This window comes from Muntiacus reevesi, chromosome 22, assembly GCF_963930625.1.
Source record: "Muntiacus reevesi chromosome 22, mMunRee1.1, whole genome shotgun sequence".
Classification (NCBI taxonomy): domain Eukaryota; kingdom Metazoa; phylum Chordata; class Mammalia; order Artiodactyla; family Cervidae; genus Muntiacus; species Muntiacus reevesi.
This window is the reverse complement of record NC_089270.1, coordinates 11,637,268-11,663,146: the sequence shown is the minus strand read 5'-3', so window position 1 is coordinate 11,663,146 and position 25,879 is coordinate 11,637,268. Positions and strand designations below refer to the sequence as shown.

Genomic DNA, 25,879 nt, shown 5'->3' with positions numbered 1-25,879 from the left:
ACCCACCACCACTTTTGACCGTGTGACCCTGAACAAAGCATTTCCTTCCTCTGGGCTCATCACTGGGGTTGATTAGGTTACCTCTGAAGGCATCGCCAGCCCTGACCTTCTGTGGATTTCCCTGGTGTAGTGTTTTATTTCATTGGTTCTAAGACCTTCATTTAACATTACAAAGTCAAAAAATGTATCTTATAATCCATGAGTCAGAGGTCAGGCAGGAAAATGAAAACCACTGTAGTTAGTTTAACAGAAAGAATTTAACATAGGGAATTTGTTAAGCAGGTACCAAGGGGTGGAGATGTCGAAAGGGGGACCTCTGAAGTGGGTGCGATGTCCCGTGGTGCTGACGCCTCAGGGGCTTGGAAGGGAGCCTAAAATCTTCAGAAGTGGTCTCTGATCCAATGGGGTCATTCTATCTCACTAAAAGAAAGTGAAAGTGAAGTTCGCTCAGTCTGGTCCGACTCTTTGCGACCCCGTGGACTGTATAATCCATGGAATTCTCCAGGCCAGAATACTGGAGTGGGTAGCCTTTCCCTTCTCCAGGGGATCTTCCCAACCCAGGGATCAAACCCAGGTCTCCTGCAATGCAGGCGGATTCTTTACCAACTGAGCTATGAGGGAAGCATCTCACTAAAGCCTAAATTCAAATGCGACCTCCTGACACCCTTTGCTATGACTGCTCTCCCCAATTGCACAGCCCATCCTCTCACCCTGTTCTAGCCTCTCCACAGCCCCAGCATTACAGGAAATTATCCTCCCGTTACTTGTTTTATGCTAGCTGTCCATCTTTCTGTATTAGAATGTAAGCATTAGAGGGCAGAGGCTTTGTCTTGTCACTCTATCCCCAGCAACTACACCAGTTCCTGACTCAGGCAGGTGACCCGTATATACTTGCTGCATGAGCGAAGGAATGAATCTAGGAGTCAGGTCACGTGGACCCCACTTGCCCCACATGGCCCAGCTCTGATCTGCCATGAATCTCCCTTTAGCTTCCACATCTGCGGGCTGCAGAGCTGCTGTTCTTCTGAGCCCACCTCCAGTCATGTTCCTGCTTGGACAGTCCATACTAACTGAACAACTTTGGAAAGACTTCTTACTCTCTCTCAGTCTTGACTTGATTTACTCCCCTAGAAAATGAACATAATAATGTCTATCTTGTAAGGATTCTATGAGAATGATTTATGTAAAGCACCTAGGATGTCACCTGGAACGTGACATCAGCGACTCAGCAAGGTGAAATAGACAAACAAACCATGAGGATAGCTAACATTCATAGAGTCCTTAGGATGTGCCAGGCACTCAGTCCTTCACACTCACTGAAGACCCTGTAAGTTAGGTGACTTACTGCTGTATTTCCCACACGAAGAAACAGATCTAGAAACTAAATTTGGCCAAGGTCAATAGGACTTCCCTGATAGCTCAGTTGGTAAAGAATCCGCCCGCAATGCAGGAGACCCCAGGTTGATTCCTGGGTGGGGAAGATCGTCTGGAGAAGGGAAATGCTACCCACTCCAGTATTCTTGGGCTTCCCTGGTGACTCAGCTGGTAAAAAATCTGCCTGCAATTTAGGAGCCCTGGCTTTGACCGCTGGGTTGGGAAGATCCTCTGGAGAAGGGAATAGCTACCCACTCCAGTATTCTGGCCTGGAGAATTCCATGGACTGTATAGTCCATGGATTCACAGAGTTGGACACAACTGAGAGACTTTCACTTTCTTTCTTTCTTCAAGGTCACAAGCTATTCAATGGGATATTTGGCATTCCAGAATCCAGGATACTAAGCTGTTTGCAATGGTGGCCACCACATATACTCACATTCATTCATTCTTTCAACAGTCTTTTTTTCATTCAGCTGACATTTATTCACTCAACACATGTTTGAAGCTGGACTGGGTGCTGAGTAGCATTCTATGTTTTCTGGCACACAGCCATGGATGTGGCCAAGTCCCTACTTTTATGCTCCTCTTAATAAACAACTAAAAATAAAACATGTGGAGCATATAATCTGGTGAGAAATGTTGTAGAGAACATGAGAGCAGGGGAGGGGTGCAATTTTACACGGAGTGGCCAGGGAGGGCCTCACCAAGAAGCTAACACCTGAGCACAGATAGAAGAAAGTGGGTGACTTGAAGAATGAGAAGACGAGCTATATGGACCCTGGGGAGCAGCAATCATGGTAGAGAAGAGCCAGACGTAGACTGTTTCAGCAACATTAGTGAAGCCAGTGTGGCTGGAAGCAGAGGAGACCCAGAGAGCAAGCAGTAGAAGGTGAAAGTGGAGGGGACTGGAGCTTGTAAGGGGTCTGCAGGCCACCATGAGAACTTGGGTTTCTATCTGAGTAAGAAGGGCAGCCTTTGAAGTTTCAAAGGAGAGAAGAGGCGTGGCCTGCTTTTAATCAGACCTTTCCATCTTCTATGTTGACCATGGGATACAGGGGTAAGTGTGGGGTCAGGGAGGCCAATGGGGAATATTGCAATAGATCGGGCAAGTGCTCACGGGAATTTGGATCAGGATGGTGGAGGGAGTGAGCCATGGCCGGATCTTGGTGTGTTTTGAAGACAGAATTGATGGAATTGGTTGGTAATGATATTGTGATTTATAGTAGTGAAAATATAGTCTTCATCCCTGGTTTCCAGCTCATGGTTCCTAAAACCCTTGGAATTTCCCAAGTGATAAGAATGATGGAGGCATCTTTTGTTATAATATTTCGTCACTAGACCTCATTTCCCAAAATCGCTTCAGAGCCAGAACAATGAAATCAATGTTGTGCTATTCATAACAAGCCCACAGGTGAGCTCATGTCAATGCGGTGACTTTTGGAAAAGAACTAAGGATGGCAGGATGGTTGCCAGATGGAGCCAGTCATGTGACTAGAATATTGAAACTTTCAATCCCATCCTGACCTCCAAAGAGAGGAAAGGGGCTGGAGACTGAGCTCAAACACCCATGGCCAATGACTTAAGCAACCATGCCTGTGTAACGAAGCTTCCATAAACCCCAAAAGGACAAGGTTTGGGGAGCTCGTAGATTGATGACCATGAGTAGATTTGGGGAGAGTGGTGCATTCAAAGAGAGCATGGAAGCTCCGCCCCCCCTCCCCATCTTTGTCCCATGCGTCTTTTCCATCTGGCTGGTCCCAGTTATATCCTTCCATAATAAACCAGTGACCTACTAAGGAAAATGTCCCTGTAGGTTCTGTGAGCTGCTCTAGCAATTAAAACCCTAAGAGGGGGATCCTTGGAAGCTCTGGTTTATAGCTGGTGATTTTGGAAAGGAAATAAGGATGGGGGGATGGTTGTCGGTGGAGTCAACCATGTGATTAGAAGACTGAAACTTTCAATCCCATCCCGACCTACAGAGAGAGGAGAGGGGCTGGAGACTGAGTCAGAAGCATAGTTGACAACCATGACATGCCATTAACATCTGGCATTGGAAGAGGGGAGGGGAAGTCTTGCAAGACTAAACCCTTAACCTGAAAGCCAAGGCAGGGGGTATTTGGAACCTCCAGTCCAGAGCCAGATGATCAGAAGCTCAGGTGACAACCAGGGGCTGAGACTGATTTCTGAACTGGGAGAGGGGCAATCTGGTGGGATTGAGCCCTCGATATTGTAATCTGATACCATCACTGGGTAGAGAGTGTCAGAACGGAGTTGAATTATAGAACAGACAGCTGATGTCTGGAAAATGTCTTGATGATGTAGGGGATACCCCCACCCTGGCCACAGACCCTGGAAACTGGTATTCAGAACCTAAAATATGGGTGAGTTGGATAGGAGTGGAGAGAGGAAGAGAAGCCATGGATGCCTCCCAGGACTTGGGTCTGAGCTCTTGCATTGGATAGAATGGTGCATTTTGTGCTATGCAGGGGATGTTAAAATCACATTCAAGTCTGACTTGAAACATTTGCAAATTGGGCTGCACACCCTCTAAGCAAGTTTCTCATATTAATGAATTTCTTCCCAAAATAACCCCCAGCATGACAATATCCCAGTGAGGAGGGAAAACTTATTTGCAGATAATTCACAACGCTGACTCACTAGGGTTCAGAGACGGGGATTTTAATTATTGTGTTTCCATGTTTTTCCCAGGGATGAACATGCAACAGAACAAGAGGGACCAGCACCATGCCGTTTCTGAGAGCAGAACTCCAGTGCCCCCTGGGACCCCTAACTGCGTACATCTGATTCAGTGCTTTGAGCTTCTCCAGTGATGCAGAATCTTCCCAGAGCAGCCCAGATTGTCAGCTCTTAGCAGTAAGGGGTAACAAGGAGTTTGGAGGCCATGTCCTTGAGAAATGGTCAAAGGGACTGGGGACATTCAGCCCAGAAAAGAGAGGGTTCAGGGGAAGTGTGAGAGCTGCCTTCCACTATTTTACCTTGATGACCATGATCAGGAGATACAGGGAGTATGATTTCAGTTTGGATTTGGAAAGCACTTTTCACTAAGCCCTAGTGAAATGGGGGAAATTCTGGAGATCCTGGCTCCTACCACTTACCCTTCCAACAATTCTTTAGCTGACCAAGCCTATAAGCCAAGATGGGATCTAGCTTCTACCATGTCCATCTATTCCTGCTTATCCAGCTTGAATTCCATGGTCCATCATTTTAAACATTCATACACCCTCCACTCCTTGATCCACTCACTCTTCTCCTTCATTCTGTGTTGCTGAGATAACGCCAACCCTAGTTAGATCTCAGTCTATCTTGCACATGTATACAAAGTTCATCTTGGCTGGGAAAAAAAGATACATTGAATTATGTTGCCTGGTCTCACTTGAAATTCATGACCACCCAACTCAAGTGGTCTTTAAGCCCCCTACCAACCATTCTAGAGTTTCCTGTTTTGCTCAGTCTCCCAGTCTCCTAGGGGACTATTTCAAGTATCTTCTCTCTTTCTTAATCCCCTTGTCCTGTTCCTCAGCTGGTGACCTTGCTTTCTAGTCCACCAAGAAAGCAGAATCAATCTGAAGAGACAGTCCACATGTTCCTTCCATGTCATTCAACCTACCAGCATCTGTGCCCATAAGCTCTGCCTTCCCTCCTGTTTCTATGGATGAAGAGTCTCCACTCTCACCTGAAACCGATCCCTTCAATGACCTACAAGTTCCCCACCTGCTCTGACCTGCTCAAGGTTATAGCTTCAGCAAGTTTCACCCCTTGCTCCTGACTATCCATTTTCCCCTCCTTGCTGGAACATCTCATTAACGTGCTGCTGCAGCTCCCATCTTAAAACACAAAAAATGCTCCTGATCCTACCTCTTCCTCCATCCACCACACCATTGTCTCTGCTCCCTTTAATGGTAAAACTCCTCAAAAAGATCCTTCAATTAAAAAATAAATTAATTTTAAAAAGACATTAAAAAAAGTGGTCTGCACTCACTGTCTCCAGTTCTTCTTGTTTCTTTCTCTTTTAAACCCACTCCCGTGATTGTCTAGTCCTTTGTGCCCTTGACGTAGCTCTTGCCAAGACAACCAGCCACCCAGAGCTCAGGCTGGTCTTCATTCCTTGGCCGTGTTGGACCTGGTTGATCACCATCTCCTTTCCCTCACATCGTAGATCTCATTCAATGGTAAGACTGCTCCTACCTTGTTGGGTGATCCTTAACATCTTCCCAACCCTCTGAATATTAGAGGGCTCCAGGCTCAGCTCTTGAACCTATTCCTTTGGTCTCTACCTTGTTGTTCAGTGGCTCAGTTGTGTCCAACTCTTTGTGACCCCATGGACTGCAACACACCACACTTCCCTGTCCTTCACTGTCTCCTGGAGTTGGCTCAAACTCATGTCCATGGAGTCTGTGATGCTATCTAATCATCTCATCCTCTGCCACCTGCTTCTCCTTCCACCCTCAATCTTTCCCAGCATCAGGGTCTTTTCCAATGAGTCAACTCTTCTCAACAGGTGGCCGAAATACTGGAGCTTCAGCTTCAGCATCAATCCTTCCAATGAATATTCAGGGTTGATTTCTTTAGGATTGACTGTTTGGATCTCCTTGCAGTCCAAGGGACTCTCAAGAGTCTTCTCCAACACCACAGTTCAAAAGCTTCCATTTCTTGGTGCTCAGCCTTCTTTATGGTCCAGCTCTCACATCCATACATGACTACTGTCTAGTTTTGACTAGACAGACCGTTGTCGGCAAAGTGATGTCTCTGCTTTTTAATATACTGTCCAGGTTTGTCAGTTTTTCTTCCAAGGAGCAAGCGTCTTTTAATTTCATGACTGCAGTCACCGTCCGCAGTGATTTTGAAGCCCAAGAAAATAAAGTTTGTCACAGTTTCCATTTTTTCCCCCATCTATTTGCTGTGAAGTGATGGGACCGGATGCCATGATCTTATGTACCTCCTATGTAATCTTATCTTATCTCCTGACTTTAAGTGTAACCTTTGTACTGACGACATCTAGATTTACATCTGAGTTCTGGCCACTCCAGAGTGCTGGACTCACAAATCTAATTGTGCATTTGACATCTCCACTGGAAGGGCTAACAGACAATTCAAATGTAGTATACCTGAAACTGAGTTTCCAGTATTGTTTCTTCCTTTCCCCCCAAATCCTGTTTTTCTCAAGGGTTTCCCTACTTCAAAAAGTAACTGCTCAGTATTCTGTAATACCCTAAATAGGAAAAGAACTTGAAAAAGAATAGATATGTGTGTATGTATAACTGGATCATTTTGCTGTACCTGAAACCAACACAACACTGTTAATCAGCTCTGCTCCAATATAAAACTAATTTTTAAAAAAAGTAACACAATCCTTGCTCCTTGTGATTGATCAAGACAAAAATGTTAGCATGATTTTTTGTTTCTCTCTTGCTTCCCACATAGTCCATGAGCAGGGCTTGTTTTCTCTACTCCCAAACTATTTCCAGAATGCAAACAATTCTCACCATTCCTGTGTCTCATGACAAACCCGGTGCAAAACGAATCACCTCACCTGGCTTATGGCAGGATGGTCCTAACCAGCCTCCCTGAGTCCACTGATAAGAGCTAGGCTTTCCAAAAATAAGCAAATGGAACCTAATGAAAATTAAAAGCTTTTGCACAACAAAGGAAACTATAAGTAAGGTGAAAAGACAGCCCTCAGATTGGGAGAAAATAATAGCAAATGAGGAAACAGACAAAGGATTAATCTCAAAAATATACAAGCAACTCCTGAAGCTCAATTCCAGAAAAATAAATGACCCAATCCAAAAATGGGCCAAAGAACTAAACAGACAGTTTTCCAAAGAAGACATACAGATGGCTAACAAACACATCAAAAGATGCTCAACATCACTCATTATCAGAGAAATGCAAATCAAAACCTCAATGAGGTACCATTACACGCCAGTCAGGATGGCTGCTATCAAAAAGTCTACAAGCAATAAATGCTGGAGAAGGTGTGGAGAAAAGGGAACCCTCTTACACTGTTGGTGGGAATGCAAACTAGTACAGCCACTATGGAAAACAGTGTGGAGATTTCTTAAAAAACTGGAAATAGAACTGCCATATGACCCAGCAATACCACTTCTGGGCATACACACCGAGGAAACCAGATCTGAAAGAGACACGTTCACCCCAATGTTCATCATAGCACTGTTTATAATAGCCAGGACATGGAAGCAACCTAGATGCCCATCAGCAGACGAATGGATAAGGAAGCTGTGGTACATATACACCATGGAATATTACTCAGCCGTTAGAAAGAATTCATTTGAATCAGTTCTAATGAGATGGATGAAACTGGAACCCATTATACAGACTGAAGTAAGCCAGAAAGATAAAGAACATTACAGCATACTAACACATATATATGGAATTTAGAAAGATGGTAACGATAACCCTATATGCAAACAAGAAAAAGAGACACAGAAGTACAGAACAGACTTTTGAACTCTGGGAGAAGGTGAGGGTGGGATGTTTCGAAAGAACAGCATGTATATTATCTATAGTGAAGCAGATCACCAGCCCAGGTGGGATGCATGAGTCAAGTGCTCAGGCCTGGTGCACTGGGAGGACCCAGAGGAATCGGGTGGAGAGGGAGGTGGGAGGGGGGACTGGGATGGGGAATACGTGTAACTCTATGGCTGATTCGTATCAATGTGTGACAAAACCCACTGAAAAATTAAAAAAAAAAAAAAAGAGCAAGCCTTTCAAAATGTGAGTCAGATCACAAAATACTCCAGTAATTTCCCATCTTACTCTGAGTCAAAGCCGGAGTCCCAACCCTTCCCCACAGTGTCTTCCGCTTCTGACCCCAGTGAGCCCTCCTGCTTCATTTTCTACTCCTGGACTCAGCTCCAGCCATACTGACCTCCTGTCTTATCTTCAAAGGAACCAAGCCCGTTCTTCCCCCAGGACCTTTGCACTTCCTGTCCCCTCTGCCTAGAGAACTGTTACCCCAGGGACTTTGTCAGTTTTGTGCACCACCAAGTGCTTGGCACACAGCAAGCTCTCCATGAATACTTGTTGAGAAAAATAAATGTATGGGCAAATAAAAAGCATGCAAGCAAGAGAAGGATGGTCATTTGGGGGAGTTATGCTGGAAAACGTTCAAGCATTGAGCGCTTTCCCTCCATCCTTTCATACACCCGACAAATGTTTATTGCTTGCCTACTGTGAACAAGCTCCGGTGCCATGTGCTGGGGCTCATATACAGACACAGTTCTTGCATTGAGGAGCTCGCCTTTCAGGGGAGACAGAAATGTAACTAAATCACTGTAACCCCAAATGCCAAGTGATGTAACAGAGGGAAACACGAAGTCCTTTGTGAGCTCAGAGGAGGCCAGCATGGTTTCTAGCAGATGTGTGGTGGGCAGTGGGTTGGAGCTATAGTAAAGGTTTGTTACAACTTTTAACTGTCACTTCCCAGTTCATGCACATTTAACACCAAGCGGACTATGTCCTTAAAACCAACTGGTGATGCGCAAATCACGTGTACTGGAGAAGCTCTGTGCTTTGGGTTTGCTGACTCCCTCTGTTTGAGACTTTGGCCTCTAGGAGGTACCAGTCACAGCCCTCAGCTTTGACAACCTGCAGTATCTCTGCACATTGTCAAATGTCCCTGATGGGGTAGAATTGGCTCCTTTTGAAGAGTCTTGACAGTTTGCAAGCTCTCTCAGGGAGGTGAGATTCATTCCTGGGGCCTGTATGAGGACTGTTGGAAGAAGTTTGTGGCGGGAATGTTCAGTAGGAAGAACCATATCTGTCTAAGCGGCTTGGGCCACTTCGCCCCCACGTGGGCAGAGGACACCTGTTCATGAAGCCAACACAGCAAGGAAGAGCTGAGAGGAGAGAACACACATGCCTTTTCTTATGACATTATAGGAGCTATCGGATTCAACTGAATTACATTTTAGCCACGTGAGGCAACTAACTCCCTCTAAGGCATAAACCAGTCCGATGTGGGTTCCTGCCATTTAAAAAGTGACTTGGGGAGTCCTGAGTGACAGAGACTTCTGTGAATCTTATCTCAGTCACCCTCAGAGCTACCTCTCAGGTGGGTCGCTTATCTGAGCTTTACAGACTTGGAAGTGAAGGGGGCACTCGTTGCCTCTCCTTGTCCTCGACCGCCTGTTCACGGCCCTTCCCACAGTCAGAACGACTTGCACAGTGAATTGTCGTGGGTCTGCCTCCTCTGCGGCCCGGAACACTAACCCCAGGCTGCGGGCGTTGTCTCTGTGTTGCTAAGTGCAGACACAGTGCCTGGCTCCCCAGAGGTGCTCAAAAGCGTGTGCTGAATGGATGAACCATGACGTTGCTAGAGAATCTGACTGAGGATCTGATTTCAAAGCCAGAGTGAGTTTCCCTATGGTTTCCCACGTGCTTTCTCCACTGCAGAGGGAAGAACTAGATCCAATGATATGGAAAGGAGGCCAATCTGAGTGCATTTGAAGGAATCTATTCACCATCGGCCCCCTCAGGCCCCTCAGGAAGAGCTGAGGGTGAAGGGGATGGGATGGCAGTGATGCAAGGGAACATAAGTTGGATGCTGGGGCAGCCTTGCAGTATAAGTGCCCACAGGCAGATATAAGACAAGTGTGTGTCACCGGCAATAGAGTCTGGGGCTGGAGGTGATTCCATCTACAGGAATACGTGAGAGGACTGGGGCCATAGACTTAGCAACAGTGCCTTGGAGGTCCTGGAAAGGGGTGCCGATTTGGAGGTCAGCTGGTCACTTACTCCTTGTCAAACAGTCAAGGATATCCCCAAACCACTGCCAGAAGGACACTAACTACAATCTCCTTGGCAAGTGGAAAGATCACAGTGCCAGGGCTGGTGTGTATTGGCTCCAGCGTGAACTCAGGCACCGTGTGAGCTGGCTGAGCTTGGCCAGATGCTCTGACCTTGCTCATTCCCATTCTCCATGGATAGAACCCGTGGAGTAGAGAGAATTAAGTAAGACAGTGGGTGTGAGTGCCTGGAGCACAGAGGGACCTCAGAAAACCCTGACTATCCCACAACTGGTGTACCTCCTGTGTGCTGGGTTCCCATAGCTACTGCCCTGGAAGTGGCCTGGGGGACATGGAGAATGTTGGCACCTGCTCTACCTCACTGGGGTATCGTAGACCTTTATGAGCATCACATGGATTTTTTTTCAGAATTTCAGAATGACCTTCTGCTCCAGCCTTTGGAAAGTCTGCTCTGAACATCACCAACCCTAATTTGAAGATGGGAGGCCAAGTATAAAGTAGTGGGAGGCACCATTCTTAACAGTGTTTCTGTAACCCCAAAGCCCAGAGGGATTTCCAGGTGTCTGATCCATCTCTGCACCAATTCAACACAATATGATTTGTGGACTCCCTGCTATGTTTCCCCATGGGAACTTCCCTTGTGGACTTCCCTTGGGGCTCAGCTGGTAGAGAATCTGCCCGCAATGTGGGAGACCTGGGTTCGATCCCAGGGTTGGGAAGATCCCCTGGAGAAGGGAAAGGCCAGTATTCTGGCCTGGAGAATTCCACCTGGTGCTTTTGGTGCTTCCCTGGTGGCTCAGACGGAAAGGCGTCTGCCTGCAATGTGGGAGACCTGGGTTCGATCCCTGGGTCAGGAAGATCCCCTGGAGAAGGAAATGACAATCCACTCCAGTACTCTTGCCTGGAAAATTCCATGGACAGAGGAGCCTAGTGCATTAAAGTCCATGTGGTCACAGAGAGTCAGACATGTCTGAGTGACTTCACTTTCTTTCTTTCTTTCACTTTATTATGTTTGGGTGACCCCCTACTATGCCAAGGTGATGATGAGAAAATAATATGGTGGATAATAATAGCTTCTCTTCATTGACCTAGTGGGCCATTCTCCCCCATTAATTTTCTCTAGCCCTTACAGCATCACCTGCAGGGTAGGAACTCTTGTCGTTATTCCACAGGTGAGACCTGAGGTTCAAATGTCAACAGAGCCAGGAAGTAGAAGACTCATGATTCAAGCCCACATGTCAATGCTCTGAAGACTCTACTCTCTGCACTAAACACCTCAGCATCCCCAGGAAGTTGCTATGAGCAAGAAGACAGAGCAAATGTTTGGGGGAATTTATTGATAATTCAACCTTACATGAGAGAAGGCTTCACATAGAAAATAAAAGACAAATGAAACACAGGGGTAAAGCGGATCTGATTGGAGAGGTTGATGTTGGGGAATTTCAACATGAAATTGATATTCATGGCAGCTGTGTTTGTAACGGGAAGAGTTTGACATGCCCTAGATGTATCTCAGTCAGGAGCTGATTGAATAAACTATCATCCACTCATACAATGGAGGACTGTTTAAAAAACTGATGTTTAAAAAGCAGCTCTATAGATATTTCTGTGGAACAGTCTCTAAGACACTGTGCTGACTCTTGTCCAATTGCTCCCACATCTGGGTCCCTCTCCACTCTCCCCTCCCTGCTCTGAGCCCTGGAGCTGGTCCTCCTGAGCCGCACCAATGAGACTCCTGGGTTTTCAGGCTTCCGCTTGGGTTTGACCAATGAGAGGCGCCTGTGGCAGACTGGAGGGCCGGCAGAGAGAAAATCCAGAGTATTTCTTCCCAGCGCCTCCCTGTTTGGACAGCAGGGTCCTGACTTAGCCTGGTGCCTCCACAGCCTCAGCAGCTGCCCCTCACCCCTGGGTTCACTTTGGCTTGGCCTCCGGTACCCTATTTCCGCTCCTTGTCCTTCTGGCATTACAATCTCTTCAACTGGACTGAGTGGAACCCTGTTGCCTGCTGCAATCCTGACTCTAATACAGACACAGTATGGACATTGCAGAGGGGCCTGCACTGACCTCCCAAGAAATTTTCCAATCAGCTTCACCAGGAACGTTCCCACGAGTCCACCGATGGCGAATATGGACACGGTCACAGACCAGAGCAGAGTCAGAGTGTCCAGGTCTATGGGATGTCCACGCCTTCTTTCCCACGACTCGTTGTAAAAGGCCTTGATGTACTGGAAACAAACAACAAACTATGTTATTCCTCCCAACTGCTCGAAGGCTATCTGTATATAAACAAAATGACTTTTATGGAACACTGATTTCATATCAGGCATTTCACTAAGCTTTGTTTGAGCTCTGTTTCATTCAATCCTTCTAACAAACTTCATGGATGGACCTTATGTTTACATCCTTTTGCAGGTAGGGAAACTGAAGCTCAGAGAGACAAACTGACTTGTTCAGCTAAGTGGCAAACCTGGGAGTCAAACTCAAATCTGACTCTGAACCAAGGGGAACCACACGACAGAATCACCTCGGAAATGTGTTTAAAATGTTCATACCTAAAGAAGGGAAAATATTTGCCACCTTGGGGTGGGTAAAGATTCAAGACACACACAGAAAAAACCACAGAAGAAAAACAAAATGTTCATTTGGATTTCCTCAGACTTAGAGTGTTCTGCTCGTCAGAAGGCATCATGAAAATTGGAAAGAAAAGCCACCAACTTAGCTAACATGTTTGCAGACCATGTAGCTACGAAGGACTTGTAGTCACAATATGTAAAGAGTTCTAACAAATCAATAAGAAGACAACACAAGTAGAAATGAGTCAAAGACTTGAACAGACTCCAAAACAAATTCAACTGACCAGGAAGCTAATGACATAATGGTCCACATGTTTTGTAACACAGAAATATAAATTAAACTCACAATGAGGGCTTCCCTGGTGGCTCAGTGGTAAAGAATCCACCTGCCAATGCAAGAGAAATAGTTCAATTCCTGGTCCAGGAAGATGCCATGGAGTAAAAAGTCTATGCGCCACAACTATTGAGACTGTAGAGCCCACATGCCACAGTTACTGAAGCCTACGTGCCCTAGAGCCTGTGCTGGCCAACAAGAGAAGCCACTGCAATAAGACATGCCCCCATCACAATGAAGAATAGCCCTAGCTCAGGGCAAGCAGAGAAAAGCCTGCAGGGTAATGAAGACTAAACACAGCCAAAAACAAATTTTAAAAATTATTTAAATAAACCACAATAAGATGCCCACTTCATGCTCACTAGACTCTCCCCCCACCACAACACACATACACACTGATTCAGTGGGTTTGGGATGGGGCTAAGTGATTCTGATATACACCAAAGACTGAGGTCACGAACTGTGCTCCCCATGAGAGTTCCATCTCCAAGAAGCACATAGCTCCCCATAGGTTCCCTGTAAAGGCCCAGAGACCTCTCCAATAACAGCCAGCGTTATAGCATGGCAGAAGAAGCATAAGGTCTGGTCACACAGACCTGGGCTTGAATCCCAGCACCATGATTTGCTAATGATTTAAGTCAGCTGAACCCGGGCTTCTTCATCTGCAAGATGGGAGTGTTAACACTGATGTCTCGGACTGTCAAGAAATCACCCAAGAACTTGGAGCAGCACCCAGTACCTGTGTGGAGATCACCCAGTCCCCAGGGAAATTAAAGATGAACGGGTCTGGTAAGGGTTCGGTAGTGACTAGCAGTGTGGACTCTGGTACATTGACGGTGGGAATTTAATTTGTACAGTCATCTTGGAAAACAGCTTAGCTTTACCTAGTCAAGTTGAAGATCCTAACCTAGAACCCAGCAAATCCATTTCTAAAAAATTCCTCTTACCAAAGAGGACATTGGAGGTGGAGAGAGGTAAGTTAGGAGTTTGGAATTAACACATACATACTACCATACATAAAACAGATAAACAACAAGAAACTGCTGTAGAGCACAAGGAACTGTTTTTAATATCTTATAATGACCTATAATGGAAAAGAATCTGAAAAAGAATATATCTGTTCTCCCTGCAGAGATTCTGAGCCTGGCTCGCCAGCCCTCCCACCCATCTTGGGAGCTGCTCATTACTTTTTCAATGCCTTCTTTTTTAGCTTCAACTGGACAAACTTGCTGTTGTGTCTAACTCTTGAAACTCTACCAAAACACATAAATAATTCCATTTCATACTCACAAGAACCCTGGCGGTTGACACCCCCGTTTACAGAGGAGGGAGCCAAGAGTGAGGTATTTACCCACATGGCTGGTAAGTGGTGGAGAATGATTTTTGCAAAGTCTGCCTGGCTTCAGAGCCTGAATACAATCACCCACCAGTGACTGCTTTTCATGATGAAGGTATGGGAGTGAAGCAGCTAAGTCCAACAGGACATGTGTTTATTTATTGTAAAGTCATCATCACACCATTTTTGTCAAATATCAGACACCGTTATTATTGTTTATTTTTGGCTGCACTGGGTCTTCGTTGCTGTGTGGGCTTTTCTCTAGCTGTGGTGAAAGGGGGCCACTCTCTAGTTGCGCTGCCGAGTTTCTCATTGCTGTGGCTCCTCTTGTTGCGGAGCAGAGGCTTGGGGGCACATGGGCTTCTGCAGCTGCGACACACGGGCTCAATCGTTGTGGCTCACAGGCTTCATTGCTCGGTGGCACGTGGGATCTTCCCGGACTAGGCATTGAACCCATGTCTCCTGCATTGGAAGGTGGATTCTTTACCACCGACCCACCAGGGAAGCCCAGGACATTTACAGGTTTAAAGATCAGTACTGATTAGGTCCTTGTTAAGTTGCCCTTAAGTTGTCAGGCTCCAAAGAGCATAAGGAGGACACCCCTCAGGAAGCCAAGTATAGGGCGAGAAACAGCATGGTTAGCACTAAGCCAGAGGAATGGAGGGGCCGCAGGAAGGCAGTTGGGCTTCCCTCATAGCTCAGTTGGTAAAGAATCCTCCTGCAGTGCAGGAGACCCCAGTTCAGTTATTGGGTAGGGAAGATTTGCTGGAGAAGGGATAGGCTACCCACTCCAGTATTCTTGGACTTTCCTTGTGACCCAGCTGGTAAAGAATCCGCCTGCAATGCAGGAGACCTGGGTTCAATCCCTGGGTGGGGAAGATCCCCTGGAGGAGGGAAAGACTACCCACTCCAGTATTCTGGCCTGGAGGATTCCATGGACTGTGTAGTTCATGGGGTCACAAAGAGTCGGACATGACTGAGCGACTTCCCTCCCTTTCACTTTCACAGGATGCCCCCAGGACTACCGATAGGGTTCAGACCCCCCAGAGAAGATGGAGTGAGTGCCCAGGACTTCTCAGGTCTCTGACCCAATAATCAGGAGAACTTCCGGCACTGAAGGTCATTCTTGGATGTGACTTGGTCCCTACCGCAGTCCTGCACGGATTCCAGCGGCTGCGCTGCGAAAAGTCTTGCTGATGCCTGCTCTCGACAGCCTTGTCTTCCCACGCCTGCAGCAATGACCAGCATCCTGAGTTTATGTGCAGAAACTAAAAGGATGCTATTGGGGAGGAAATGTTCTCTTTTCGTTTCCAAGCACTCAGGAGCCTGGTGGGGGAAGAGGCAACTTTCACATCTCTCACTGCTAGGCGCTGCTTTGGGAGTCTCTGCAGACGCTTCTTATTTCAATTTGGGGAAGCTGGAGAACGGATGCGTCTGCAGGGGGCTGGAGAAGCCTGGCAGAGTTGCCCCCTGTGGAAACACGTCTCCGACAGTCCCCGAAAGCTGGTTTCAAAGCGACGCCTTTAGCAATTAAACACTTGTCTTTGGGTCTGAATTCAACCAAAACCACGATGAAAGGCAGCCCCAAAGCATATGTGAGAGAAGGAGCCAGGTGATGAGGCTTGCTGAGCTAATTCACTGCATGACTCATTCATCGGGCTAGAGATTCATGGAGTATGTTGGCACGGACTGGTAGTTCCCAGTACAGAGCAGGTGCTGAGATGAGTGTGTGTGTCTTAAATTGAGTTTCTGCTATGGGCCGGGCATCATACAATAATCAAAATAGGGAACGCATACATCACATCCTCCACGTGCCATGCACTAGTCTAAAAACACATGAACCCGTCCCTTCGGCAACCCTCTGAGACAGGTCCTGTGTTCTGACTTGTCTCCTGGGCAGATGAACCTGAGGTACAGCCACAGGGCTTTCCCAAGTTTCCATTACGGTCAGGACTCAAATCTAGGCAGTGGGACTCCAGAACTCACCTCTTAACCACGGACGACTCTATCCCCGTTCTTAGTCTGGAAAACACAAAGATGATCACATCAGTACCCCCAGGTACATGTGGAAAGACTGAACCGGGGGAGAGGTGAGGATGTGGCATCAACATTGACTGACTGCTAAGTATGTCTCGGTCTATATTCCCCCTCCTTGGCTCACCTGGAGCCATTCTGTGATGTTTCATCAGAGCTGAAAACTTTGGAGTGAAGCGATGCTTCTGAAACCTGCTCTGAATCCACTGGGGCTGCAGAGCCTGCCCGAGATCACAGCATCTACCCTCTTCCTATTCCTGCCTACACTGCCACGTCACACGCCTCAGTCCCTTGAATCTGGGGGTGTGTGGTGGGGGGGGGGGGGAGGTGTTCATAGGACCATTTCTCACCAAGGATATGTGAAGAGATGTTAAGAGTTCCTGGGCCTTCTCCTCACTCACTCCCTTTTCCTGCAGGCTGGACATTCACAGAGGACCCAGCAGAAGCCTCTGAATCTCTCAGCGATGGGGGAGCCACTCAGTAGAAGGAGCCTGGGCCCCAGGGTGTCTGCATGGAGCAGAGCACGCCTGCTCACCTGCTCACCTCTGGACTGGGCAACGGGGCTGGGAAATTAACTCTTCTTGTATTCAGCCACCAAGATTTAGGGGCTGCGTGCTACGGCAGCTGGTTTACCTGAGTGTGATCAACCTGACCCCCAAGCCCAGGCCATGACAATAACCATGACATGAGGTTTTAAGAAAGAGGGTATTCAGTTCAGTTCAGTCACTCAGTCCTGTCTGACTCTTTGCGACCCCATGGACTGCAGCATGTCAGCCTTCCCTGTCCATCACCAACTCCCAGAGCTTACTCAAACTCATGTCCATTGAGTACCATCCAACCATCTCATCCTCTGCTGTCCCCTTCTCCTCCCGCCTTCAATCTTTCCCAGCATCAGGGTCTTTTCTAGTGAGTCAGCTTGTCTCATCAGGTGGCCAAAGTATTGGAGTTTTAGCTTCTGCATCAGTCCTTTCAACAAATATTCACTGATCTCCTTTAGGATGGACTGGTTGGATCTCCTTGCAGTCCAAGGGACTCTCAAGAGTCTTCTCCAACACCACACTCCAAAAGCATCAATTCTTCAGTGCCCAGCTTTTGTATAGTCCAACTTTCTGTATAGTCCAACTCTCACATCCATACATGACTACTGGAAAAACCATAGCTTTGACTAGACAGACTTCTGTTGGCAAATAATGTCTCTGCTTTTTAATATGCTGTCTAGGTTGGTCATAACTTTTCTTCCAAGGAGCAAGCATCTTTTTGCAGGGATATTGGAGCCCCCCCAAAATAAAGTCTTTCACTATTTCCATTGTTTCCCCATCTATTTGCCATGATATAATGGGACCACATGCCAGGATCTTGGTTTTCTGAATGTTGAGTTGTAAACCAGCTTTTTCATTCTCCTCTTTCACTTTCATCAAGAGGCTCTTTAATTCTTCACTTTTTGCCATAAGGGTGGTTATCATCTGAATATCTGAGGTTACTGATATTTCTCCTGGCAATCCTGATTCCAGCTTGTGCTTCATCCAGCCCAGCATTTCACATGATGTACTCTGCATATAAATTAAACAAGCAGGGTGACAATATATAGCCTTGACGTATTCCTTTCCTGATTTAGAACCAGTCTGTTGTTCCATGTCCAGTTCTAACTGTTGCTTCTTGACCTGCACACAGATTTCTCAGGAGGCAGGTCAAGTGGTCTGGTATTCCCATCTCTTTCAGAATTTTCTTAAAATTCTTATTAGTTTGTTGTGATCCCACACAGTCAAAGGTTTTGGCATAGTCAATAAAGCAGAAGTAGATTTTTTCTGGAACTCTTGTGCTTTTCGATGATCCAGCAGATGTTGGCAATTTGGTCTCTGGTTCCTCTGCCTTTTCTGAAACCAGCTTGGACATCTGGAAGTTCATGGTTCACATAAGGTTGAAGCCTGGCTTGGAGAATTTTGAGCATTACTTTGCTAGTGTGTGAGATGAGTGCAATTGTGCGGTAGTTTGAGCATTCTTTGGCATTGCCTTTCTTTGGAATTGGAATGAAAACTGACCTTTTGCAGTCCTGTTGCCACTGCTGAGTTTTCTAAATTTTCTGGAATGTTGAGTGTGACACTTTCACAGCATCATCTTTTAGGATTTGAAACAGCTCAGCTGGAATTCCATCACTTCCACTAGCTTTGCTTGTAGTGATGCTTCTTACGGCCCACTTGACTTCACATTCCAGGATGTCTGGCTCTAGGTGAGTGATCACACCATCGTGGTTATCTCAGTCAATGAAGATCATTTTTGTATAGATCTTCTGTGTGTTTTTGCCACCTCTTCTTAATAATTTTGTTCTGATAGAATGTGGTCCACTGGAGAAGGGAATGGCAAACCACTTCAGTATTCTTGCCTTGAGAACCCTATGAATAGTATGAAAGAAGAAAGAGGGAAGATTTAGGCAAAATCATAAAGGGTGGCTAGGTGTGGTGATATGGGCCTTTGACTAGAGATTTTCCCTTTATATTTTGGGGACCTTGTAAGACTTTATTTGAAAGAAGTATTCTGCAATAAAATATAGTTTTAATATTGCCATATTAGCTAATCTCTAGGCTCATTTCAGGCCATCTCATTCATGGAGTCCACCTCTTACTTTTCCGTTGGACCTACTTCCAAGAAACCCATTCTTGTGTCTTTTATCTGGACATTCTTCCCTGATGGCTCAGATAGTAAAGAACCTGCCTGCCAATGCATGAGACATAAGAGATCCCTGGTTTCGATCCCTGGGTTGGGAAGATCTGCTAGAGAAGGAAATGGCAACCCGCTCCAGTATTCTTGCCTGGAGAATCCCATGGACAAAGGAGCCTGGTGGGCTAAGGTCTATGGGGTCCCAAAGAGTCAGACATGTCTGAGCAGCTAACGCTTTTTTGCTTTTCTGCTTCCTCCTACCAGAGGCCCAGGTTCCCACCCTGTCTTCTAAAGACAAGTTCTGCAGTCCCTGCCTTCAAGGAGCGCTAGATCTATTGTGGACACAAGAGCCGAATAAACACGCACTTATAACATGGAGTGGAAGGACCTGCGGTATCAGGAGCCGAGAAGGGCTACAGCCACTCAGCCAGGTCGCTCAGATCAGGGATGCAAGAAGAAGGAGAGCGGAGGCCGGGGTTAGATGACTGTAGATGGCAGTTCTCAAAGGTGGAGAAGCTGGTGGCCTAGGTGATGACACAGAGACCTTGTAAATGAGTCGGTGGAGTGGGAAGGTGGCCCGGCAGCTGGGGACAGATTGGAGAGTTAGGCAGACGTGGTCGGAAGTTGACTGCCAGCCCAAGGGGTCCACGCTTCATCCAGCGGGTGTTGAAGAGCAGTTGAAGGATTTGAACTTGGAGCTGAGACCCTCACTTGTGTTTCAGAACATTCACTGTAGGCGTGGTGTGAGACTCAGAAAGTTTAGCCTGGAGGCGGCTGGACCAGTCAGGAGGCTCCTGAACTGTTAAGAGATGATGAGTCTAATAGGAACATTTTATGAACTCACTGAGGAATGTTTATATCATGATTAGCACTGACTAGAGCCCAAACTGCAAAGAAATAAATAGAGGTCACAAGATTAAAGGAACGGAGACTCAACAAAGAGCTGGGTTTGGACTCACTCATACTGTTCAGTCCCGTGTGACCTCCAGCGCGTGGCTCTGTCCCTGAGGGCTGGGTTCTCAGTGGTTAAAGGCCCTGGAATCCATTTCATCCAGCTCTCAGCTTGGCCACTTTTCTGCTGGGTGATCTTGAGCAAAGTCACTCAACCTCTCTGTGCCTTTGGCCCCTCATCTATGAAATCATTTTCCTCCCTAAAGAGTTACCATGAGGATTTAATGTGAAGATGAACATAAAGGACAGTGCTGGGTCCACAAGAATTACAAAATAAAAAAAAAAAATCAGAAGCTGGGGTGACTGGTGGGGGTGGAGGGTGTTGACATCATTGTTTCTGCCTTGTGAAAGAAGGGTTCTAGACTTGTTTACTTCTCAGGTCTACGAAGCCATGAATAATTTACCACTATCTCCCCAGCCAGCAACACAGGGGCCAAGCTTTGGCAACTAACTGAACCGTGCAATGCCCAGCCGCAGGGACTGCCATAGAACACCTCCAAAGGACGACAGGAAATTACCAGACAATGGGAGGCAAATTACCTTGTAGCCTGTTTTACGATATTAATGTCCCTGCCTGATTCATAGAGCTTGTCATGAATCCATGTCAAATTTTTCTCGGGAGGTCTATAACAATACTCATGCATAGAACCCTTGTGTGAATGGGCCAGAGCACACACACCATTGCATCACAGAGCAAGTCATGCTAGTTACCTCCTCAGGGATTCGCAGAGACCGTCCCACACTACTGAACATGCCGGCACGGGAGGAAAACAATACAGAAGTCTTTACAAACCAGGCTCTTCGAAGGGAGGACCACGCAAGGCAAAATTATGTCAGCTCAGCAGCGCCACCTGGTGTCCCCTAAGCAGCAGAACTAAGACGGAGCATGCTCGGTTGCTAATTCGTGCGCAATTCTTTGTGACCCCGTGGACTCTAGCCCACCAGGCTCCTCTGTCCATGGGATTTTTCCAGGCAAGAATACCGGAGTGGGTTGCCATTTCCTTCTCCAGGGGATCTTCCCCACCCAGGGACTGAACCCGAGTCTCCTGTGTCTTCTGCATTGGCAGGTGGATACTTTCTGCCACCTGTGCAGAAAAAGTGACCATGTCTGACCTGAGACTTCTAGCCTCTGAAAGGCCTGCTTGCTAGGTGAGTCCTGGGCTGGCCTTGGGGAACTTGGACTTGGGGAGGGAACACCATTCCCAGAAGTGAGAAGAAGGGCTCCTAGGACCTAAAGTGTGCCAACAGTGTGGCCTGTGCTTCTTTTCTGGGAGTCAGGAATTGTGTATGTGTCTCAAGGAGGTGACTCTGTGACTGACCCCTGATAAAGGCCCTGAATCCTAGGCTCCGATGAGCTTCCCTGAAGGAAGACTGCTCACAGAGGCGCCATAGCTTGCTGCTGGGGAAATTAAGGGCATCTGGCCTGCCTCCACAGGAGACGACCCTGGTCTCCTCTGCACTTCACCCCCAGGCACCTAACTCCTTGGTCGATTTCACTCTGCATCCTTTTGCTGTAATAAATCAATCATGAATAAGCCTCGTGGTAAGTCTTATGGGCCCTTCTAGCAAATGATGAAGACTAGGGTGGCCTTGGGGACCCCAAACAACCTCCCAGGTCCTTAGGAAAGCGTCTGGCTCCCTCTTAATATTCAGTTTGCAGCTCTGGGGTGTCTTCTTTTCTTCCTATTGTGAGATTCTCCTGGAGGAGTCTGGGTAACTGAGGGGTGAAGGAGAGGCCTCTGTACTTCTAGACATCTGAGAAGACTTCGCCCACTCAGCCGGCTTTCAGATCGAACACTGAGTGCAATGAAAGGGGACGCAGTAATTGCAAGCGATCATCGGAGAGGAAGGCTTCCAGAGTTTTCTGGGTTCCTCCCTCAACTACCTTTGTAATGGGGAAAGTGGCCCAACCCTTGTGTTTAATTATACAGACCACAAAGAAAGAAAGTTTCATTTTCTATGTGGCCCAAGGCAGAAGCTGAGAGAAGCGTATGTGCTTCCAAATATCCCTCTTATTAAAAAAAAAATTGATCTGGAGTCTGTCTGCTGCTGGAACATTCTTTTGAGGGATCGTATAGCTGTGTTTAGGGTTTCCCTGGTGGTTCAGATGGTAAAGAATCTGCTTGCAATGCAGGAGACCCAGGTTTGATCCCTGGGTCAGGAAGATCCCCTGAAGAAGGGAGTGGCTACCCACTCCAGTATTCTTGCCTGGGAAATTCCATGGACAGAGGCACTGGGAGGCTACAATCCATGGGGTCGCAAAGAGTCCAACACGAATGAGTGACTAACACGCGCACACACACACAGCTGTGTTTGCAGAAGAACAGTGCATTTGTGCAGACCTTCACTCAGATAACATTTCCTGCTCCTCTCTCTGTGCCCTCTGGTTGGCTGGAGTGAAAAGCGTGAGTTCTTTCATTACTGTTCAAATTGCTTATGGCTGCTGAAAATCAGTCTTGAAGCAGTAGGGCATCTCAAAGGACATCCTGATTCAACCCAAGTGCGGGGTGATGGCTTTGAGCACCAATTACAGAATAACTTATTTGTAGAACAACCCGGGTTTGCAGGCATAACAATCCTGCAAGAAGGATTGGGCGGGGATATGTGGTCCCTAGCATGACGTCTAGAGTTAATGCTCAATAAATTTCAGTGTTTTTCTCCTGTGGGGCAGAAAAAGAATGTTCTCAGTTTTATCTGCCTGGGTTTGTTCACACCAGTCATATCATCCGATCTCCTCCATCCTGACTCCCTGCCTTGCTGGGCTGGCTGTCACTGGGTTCCCTCTGTCTGACTGCAGCAGTCAGGGCGCCCACCCCTCCAGGGCGCCCACCCCTCGAAGCAGAGCTGCTCTGAGCTGGGAACGTGGTCCTTTTCCCATTAGGCTCAACAAAGGCATTTTCCCCCAGAGGAGCTTTACGAAATGGAAAGATTTTTGACTCAAAGAGGCAGGCATCTGAGCTCCCATAATCTGGGGACCCCATAAGTAGGCAGGAGTGGCACCCACAGTTTGGAATAGTCAAACATCAACACCCCAGGCCTGGAAAGGCCCCCTCCTCCTGCCAGCCAGCAGTTCTGCCAGCTCTGATTAAAAGCAAACAATGACTCAGAGATCTCAGTTTAAACAGTGCGGCAGCATCTTGTACTAGAGAGAAATTGAGAGCAATCTAAGAGGCCCACATTGGGAAGGTGGAACAGCCATGGGAGGCAGCAATACACAGCTGTTAGCAATCCTGGCGATGGGGAGTACTCAGTAACATGGAAAAAATGTTTGCAAAATAAATATTGAGCTCCCAAAGAGGATATAAAATGCATATGTGACTGATCTCTGGGGAAATAAAAGGGAGATTTAGACAAAGCCTTAAAAGTGGCCTCTGGGTGGGGCTGAGATTGTGACTCCCCATTGGCTGAGTGGCCTTGAGTCAGTTACCCCACCTCTCTCCCCACCGCCCCCAGGCCCCCTGTTTTGTAAAATGAGATTACTGTCACAATATCTAGAGCTTCCCAGGTGACGCTAGTGGTGAAGAACCCCTGTGCCAAAGCAGGAGACATAAGAGATGCAGGTTCCACCCTTGGGTCTGGAAGATGCCCTGGAGGAGGGCATGGCAACCCACTCCAGAATTCTTGCCTAGGGAATCCCGTGGACAGAGAAGCCTGGTGGGCTACAGTCCATGGGGTCACAAAGAGTCGGACATGAAAGAAGCAACTTAGCACGCATGCACGCATGTCACAAGATCTGCCATGAGGGTTGATATCCAAATGAGATTCAGTTCCTGCTTCACAGAAGGGGGATCATGGCGATAATTTTACGGTTGAATGATTAAAGTTGTGCTATTTGTTTTTGCTAATAGCAGCCTGTTTTGCTTGCATAACTAGTGAGACAGGATGAGACAAAAGGAAAAGAGAAAAAAGGAGAAAGCAAGAATGAGATTCCCAAATCAGAGGAAATGCTGGTCCACGATGAAATTAATCAGATGCCTATCTCATCAAAATAATGGCCAGTTGTTTCTGAAATAATAAGATGTGCTGGTTTCCCCTGTAATCTTAGTCTTCTCCCACCAAGAGGTGGAGCCCCCCTCCCCGCCGCCTCCACTGGTCCCAATCCACCCAGATGTCTGTAACAAGCCCTACACTCATCAGCCCTCCTATTTAATCATTTTCCTTGTTAAAGACCTCAGACCACAGAGAGGCATCCCACGATGTGCCCTGCTTTTCTGAGAGCATGGGGGCTTCCAGAACAGCGGCTTTAAAACAACAGCCCGGGGTGGGATTAATTGAAAGGACCACAACTCGCTTCTGCCTTTCTGTCTGCTGGCTCATTGGCATTTTTGCCTGGGCCGGCATCTAACATCTGCCACTAACTGGGATGGCTCTGCTCTTGGAGAGAGAGGTGATGATTTTACTCCTTATCACTGCGGTGTTTACCTGCCCTTAGGGAAGGACTAGGGAGAGGAAAATGATAAACTACACCGTTGCTGCTGGGAAATGTATGATGAGTCAAATTAATCGTTCTGCTGAAGCCCTGGGCTTAAATGCTGACACAAGGGCGGGGCAGTGGGGGTGAGCTTCTGTATCCCCTCCCAAGAAAAGAGTAAATGTCACCAACTCAGAAATCATTGGAAAGGTGACTCATTATAAAAGCCAGACCGCTCACTGTTACTTTTGTGGAGGCTGGTGTTGTTTCAACTAAGTCCTAGTTTATGTGGCTTGGGAGTGGGGGTAATAAATTAGACCCCCTTGGCAAAGCAAAGTTCTCAGTTATTTTTTCTCCCTCATTCTCTCATTTAACAAACTTTTTTTTCCAGTATTTTTATGTTTAGAATATACTTTGTATGATATCCATTGTATACACAAAATATGCAAGCGTGCGTGTTGAGTTGTGTCCGACTCTTTGTGACCTTATGGGCTGTAACCCACCAGGCTCCTCTGTCCAAGGGATTCTCCAGGCAAGAATACTGGAGTGGGTGGCCATTTCTTCCTCCAGGGGATCTTCCCAACCCAGATATCAAACCTGTGTCTCCTGCATTGATAGCCAGATTCTTTACCACTGTGCCATCTGAGAAGCCCATATATACAATATACAGTTGTATAATTAAGAATGAACCAGCAGACAGAGACATCCAGCAGACATTTATATGCAGGCCTTTGTGTGGACATAAGTGTTCAGTTTATTTTGGTAAATACCAAGAAGCATGATTTCTGGATTGTATGGATATTTATAGCAGTTTTATTCATAATTGCCAAAGCTTGGATGTAATCAAGAAGTCCTTCAGCAGGTGATTGGCTAAATAAATTAAGGTACATCCAGACACAGAGGCTTTCTTTGTGACTCAGCGGTAAAGAATCTGCCTGCAATGCAGGAGACACAAAAGACGGGGGACTGATCCCTGGGTCAGGAAGATCCCCTGGAGCAGGAAATGACAACTCACTTCAAGACACTTGCTCCTTGGCAGGAAAGCTATGACAAACCTAACGAGTGTATAAAAAAAGCAGAGACATCACTTTGCTGATAAATGTCCATATAGTCAAAACTATGGTTTTTCCAGTAGTCATGTATGGAGGTAAGGATTGGACCATAAAGAAGGCTGAGCGCCAAATAATTGATGTTTTCTTATTGTGGTGCTAGAGAAGACTCTTGAGAATCCCTTGGACTGCAAGAAGATCAAACCAGTCAATTTTAAAGGAAATCAACCCTGAATATTCACTGAAAGAACTGATGCTGAAGCTGAAGCTCCAATACTTTGGCCCCCTGATGGGAAGAGCTTACTCATTGGAAAAGACCCTGATGCTGGGAAAGATTAAGGGCAAAAAGAGAAGAGGACGACAGAGGATG

The 25,879-nt window shown here is 46.8% G+C and overlaps 1 protein-coding gene across 1 annotated transcript in view; it reads right to left on the bottom strand.

Annotated features, from left to right (window-relative positions):
• SLC2A9 (solute carrier family 2 member 9) overlaps positions 1-25,879 on the bottom strand; it is a 208,827-nt gene that overhangs the window by 169,164 nt on the left and 13,784 nt on the right. The window contains exon 3 of the mRNA XM_065914116.1: positions 12,231-12,391. Coding sequence (XP_065770188.1) covers positions 12,231-12,391 — 161 coding nt within the window. The remainder of the gene's footprint in view (positions 1-12,230; positions 12,392-25,879) is intronic.